Source organism: Procambarus clarkii, chromosome 89 (genome assembly GCF_040958095.1).
Source record: "Procambarus clarkii isolate CNS0578487 chromosome 89, FALCON_Pclarkii_2.0, whole genome shotgun sequence".
Taxonomy (NCBI): domain Eukaryota; kingdom Metazoa; phylum Arthropoda; class Malacostraca; order Decapoda; family Cambaridae; genus Procambarus; species Procambarus clarkii.
The window spans coordinates 17,108,176-17,113,151 of NC_091238.1; the positions used below are offsets into that span (position 1 = coordinate 17,108,176).

At 53.1% G+C, this 4,976-nt stretch overlaps 1 protein-coding gene across 1 annotated transcript; it reads right to left on the reverse strand.

The window, feature by feature from the left end:
* Positions 1 to 2,684: 2,684 nt before the first annotated feature.
* On the reverse strand, positions 2,685 to 4,097 carry LOC123753098 (zonadhesin-like). The gene has a single exon (XM_045735101.2). The coding sequence runs from the start codon at positions 4,095 to 4,097 to the stop codon at positions 2,685 to 2,687; it is 1,413 nt and encodes a 470-aa protein (XP_045591057.2).
* Between the last annotated feature and the right edge of the window lie 879 nt (positions 4,098 to 4,976).

Consider the following 4,976-nt stretch of genomic DNA (forward strand, 5'->3'; position numbering starts at 1 on the left):
TAGTGTGGTTGTTCTGGTTGCTGCATTGAAAATTTCTCTATCCCTTAAAGAACCACTGCATTTTAGGACTTTTGTTAGTTTAGTTTCTGTGAGTGCAATTACATCTTGGTTTTCTTACATGATCGCTCCGCAGGTTGACTTGCAATCCCATCCATACACAATAGAAGACGTTCTCTTCTATTATATTCTCACAGGTTTCTTTGACCTCGTCGGGTCCGCTGAGTGGTGAGAGTAGGGGACTGGGATCGGATATGGTGGGCTTGAGGAAAGTGGCAAAGTGTTCTGCACATGAGGGACTACAGTGAGTGGTGTAGTGATGATGGCGGCCCAGCTTGGAGCAGGTGTAGTGTGGTGTGGCGGGCCAGCTTGGAGCAGGTGTAGTGTGGTGTGGCGGGCCAGCTTGGAGCAGGTGTAGTGATGATGGCGGGACAGCTTGGAGCAGGTGTAGCGATGATGGCGGGCCAGCTTGGAGCAGGTGTAGCGATGATGGCGGGCCAGCTTGGAGCAGGTGTAGCGATGATGGCGGGCCAGCTTGGAGCAGGTGTAGCGATGATGGCGGGCTAGCTTGGAGCAGGTGTAGCGATGATGGCGGCCGGCCTAGACCAGGTGTAGTGTGGTGTGGCGGCTGTGGTGTGGCGGCCGGGGGGAGGTGGTGGCGGCCGGCCTAGACCAGGTGTAGTGTGGTGTGGCGGCTGTGGTGTGGCGGCCGGGGGGAGGTGGTGGCGGCCGGCCTGGACCAGGTGTGCTGGAGAATTGTTCCGTCAGTCTGTGTATCCCGGGTATTACTCCATCAATCACAAGAGCCGCCCTCCAGTGCGGGGGGAGAAGCGGTTGGGATTTAGAATATCGAGCCCGTGGTTTGTCTGAGAGTAGGGGGGGGGGGAGGGGGGCTTATTGGTGGTTACAGTATAGAAGAGTGTGTTAGGGGGAGGGGGAGGGGGGGGGAGGGGTTAACGGTGGATAAAGGGGGGGTTATGGTGGTTGGATTTTATTTTCGAAGTGGCGGATGGGAGGGGACAGGTGCCGGAGGAAGAGGGGGGAGGTTGTGGGAACAGGTAGTTGAGACGCATGGGAAAGGAGGAGGGGAAGGAAAGGGGGAGGGGAGCAGTAGAGGGAAGAGAGGGCAAAGGGTTGTGAAGGAAGGGCAAAGCCAAAGTGTAGCAGACGTCAATTTTAGGTTAAGAGGAAGGTGTGGTCCGGAGATTAGGAGGAGGTTTCTTATGTATCCAGGCCTCACGCTCCTAGGCCACCAGGTTTGTTGTGTTTACTGTTTATACAATGTTCCCCTTTCCTTCTATCTCCCTGTCTCCCTCTCCTTCTATCTCCCTGTGTCCATCTCCTTCTATCTCCCTCTCCTTCTATCTCTCTCCCTCTCCTTCTATCTATCTCCCTCGCCTTCTATCTATCTCCCTCTCCTTCTATCTATCTCCCTCTCCTTCTATCTCCCTCTCCCTCTATCTCCCTCTATCTCCCTCTCCTTCTATCTCCCTGTGTCCATCTCCTTCTATCTCCCTCTCCTTCTATCTCTCTCCCTCTCCTTCTATCTATCTCCCTCTCCTTCTATCTCTCTCCCTCTCCTTCTATCTATCTCCCTCTCCTTCTATCTATCTCCCTCTCCTTCTATCTATCTCCCTCGCCTTCTATCTATCTCCCTCTCCTTCTATCTATCTCCCTCTCCTTCTATCTCCCTCTCCCTCTATCTCCCTCTATCTCCCTCTCCTTCTATCTCCCTCTCCCTGTCTACCTCTCCCTGTCTCCCTCTCCCTGTCTCCCTCTCCCTGTCTCTCCTTCTATCTCCCTGTCCCTCTCCCTGTCTCTCCCTGTCCCTCTCCCTGTCTCTCCCTGTCCCTCCCTCCTCCCGTCACCACTAGCGACATCTGGAGGTCAAGAAACACAAGACCGTCGGTATTTTCACCCACAATTTTGAGACCTGTTTTGCATATTCTCGTTTATCAAGTGTCTCACAAGTCTCCGTTTTTTTCCTCCTTTTTCCTGTTTTGTTTTGTTTTGTTTGTTATGCAGAGATGTAGCCTACTAGAGGGTACCTTTGTCACATGTGTAGCCCAAGCAAGCCGGCTAACGTAGCCCAAGCAACCCGGCTAACCTAACCTAAGCAACCCACCTAACCCACCGATGCATTGAAACCTTTTCAAAGTACACTGTAATACATCGTGTGTGTGTGTGTGTGTGTGTGTGTGTGTGTGTGTGTGTGTGTGTGTGTGTGTGTGTGTGTGTGTGTGTGTGTGTGTGACGGTGTAGAGAGAGAGAAAGAGATCTGCATGCACTCCCCGTGGCGTAGTGGTAAGCCACTCGCCTGGCGTTTCGCCAGGGCTTTGACCTGGGTTCGTATCCTAGCCGGGGAGTATTGACTGGTCACCAATCCTTAACTGTAGCCTCTGTTTACCCAACAGTATACAAAATACAATTAAGAACCTGCCCCAAACGCTATGACTCCTAGCGGCTTTACGAGAATGTAAGAACTCGTAAGAGCTCTTAAGAGAGGGGGGGGGGGAGGAAGAAGGGGGGGTGTTGGGGGGGTGCAAGACTGGCTACCACAAATCTAAATGGTAAAATGACACAAAAATCTTTATATTAACTCAGTGCTATGAACAACAATGAAGTACACATGACAAAAATACTTGTCAATTAAATACATCAAAGTTAGAAGAACAATGGTCATTTTTTTATTGAAATGAGTAGTGATGTTTATTGGTGACGTGTGGGTCTCTTTTGGTGACGTGTGGGTCTCTCTTGGTGACGTGTGGGTCTCTCTTGGTGACGTGTGGGTCTCTGGGTGACGTGTGGGTCTCTTTTGGTGACGTGTGGGTCTCTCTTGGTGACGTGTGGGTCTCTTGGTGACGTGTGGGTCTCTGGGTGACGTGTGGGTCTCTGGGTGACGTGTGGGTCTCTTGGTGACGTGTGGGTCTCTCTTGGTGACGTGTGGGTCTCTCTTGGTGACGTGTGGGTCTCTTTTGGTGACGTGTGGGTCTCTGGGTGACGTGTGGGTCTCTTGGTGACGTGTGGGTCTCTGAGTGACGTGTGGGTCTCTCTTGGTGACGTGTGGGTCTCTGAGTGACGTGTGGGTCTCTCTTGGTGACGTGTGGGTCTCTGAGTGACGTGTGGGTCTCTCTTGGTGACGTGTGGGTCTCTCTTGGTGACGTGTGGGTCTCTTGGTGACGTGTGGGTCTCTTGGTGACGTGTGGGTCTCTTGGTGACGTGTGGGTCTCTGGGTGACGTGTGGGTCTCTGGGTGACGTGTGGTTCTCTTTTGGTGACGTGTGGGTCTCTCTTGGTGACGTGTGGGTCTCTTGGTGACGTGTGGGTCTCTGGGTGACGTGTGGGTCTCTTTTGGTGACGTGTGGGTCTCTCTTGGTGACGTGTGGGTCTCTTGGTGACGTGTGGGTCTCTGGGTGACGTGTGGGTCTCTGGGTGACGTGTGGGTCTCTCTTGGTGACGTGTGGGTCTTTCTTGGTGACGTGTGGGTCTCTTTTGGTGACGTGGGTCCCACTTGGTGACGTGTGTGGGTCTCTCTTGGTGACGTGTGGGTCTTTTGGTGACGTGTGGGTCTTTTGGTGACGTGTGGGTCTCTCTTGGTGGCGTGTGGGTGTCTCTTGGTGACGTGTGGGTCTCTTGGTGACGTGTGGGTCTCTCTTGGTGACGTGTGGGTCTCTTGGTGACGTGTGGGTCTCTCTTGGTGACGTGTAGGTCTCTCTTGGTGACGTGTGGGTCTCTCTTGGTGACGTGTGGGTCTTTTGGTGACGTGTGGGTCTCTCTTGGTGACGTGTGGGTCTCTCTTGGTGACGTGTGGGTCTCTCTTGGTGACGTGTGGGTGTCTCTTGGTGACGTGTGGGTCTCTTGGTGACGTGTGGGTCTCTCTTGGTGACGTGTGGGTCTCTGAGTGACGTGTGGGTCTCTCTTGGTGACGTGTGGGTCTCTGAGTGACGTGTGGGTCTCTCTTGGTGACGTGTGGGTCTCTGAGTGACGTGTGGGTCTCTCTTGGTGACGTGTGGCCTCTATAGAGGTGCCGTTTCTCTGACGCCTATCCACAGGTGGTGCGCCTCGCCCCACAGGTGGTTCCCTGGCTCGACCATCTGTCATCTGGAGAGTCAGTTATCGACTCTTTTGAAGTGGATGTTTCTTGCCCGCGCCCGGGGTTGGTACCCCTGCCTGTCCTCTACTTGGTCTAACCACCACCAGCTGGTATAACCACCACCAGCTGGTATAACCACCACCAGCTGGTATAACCACCTCCACGTGTTTACTGACGGGGGGGGGGGGGGTTGCGGCTGTTAGCGAAGCGAACAAGGTAGTTAGAATGTTTCAAAAGAAAATGTGTCTTGGGGATGGGGTGTGATAAGGTCTTAATTCCAGTGGCAACAGCGTGCTGTTTAATGTGTAAACAGGACTGCGCCAGCACGGTTTAAAGTCCACTTGACAGCAATAATACGGGAAGTGTGTGTGTGTGTGTGTGTGTGTGTGTGTGTGTGTGTGTGTGTGTGTGTGTGTGTGTGTGTGTGTGTGTGTGTGTGAGTGTGTGTGTGGTGTGTGTGTGTGTGTGTGCGTACACACACACACACACACACACACAGGATGCAGCCTGAGGCAGCTGTCAAACTCCCAGGTACCTATTTACTGCTAGGTGAGCAGTAAATAGGTGAAAGGAACTCTCCCCATTTGTTTCTTCCTCGGCCAAGGAATCGAACCCGGGCCCTTAGGACTGCGTCCCCTTAGATCTGTATACACGTACGTGTAGTAGTCTACACATGAAGGTAATGTATTTATCAGGGGAAAGCGCCAAGCCATTACGATGACATAACAATGGGAAGGGGTCAGGATAAGGATTTGGCATAGGACGAGGGGGGGGGGGAGGAAAGGATTGGTGCCCAACCACTTGAACGATCGGGGATTGAACGCCGACCTGCATGAAACAAAACCATCGCTGTACCATCAATCCCCGACCGTCCAAGTGATTGGGCA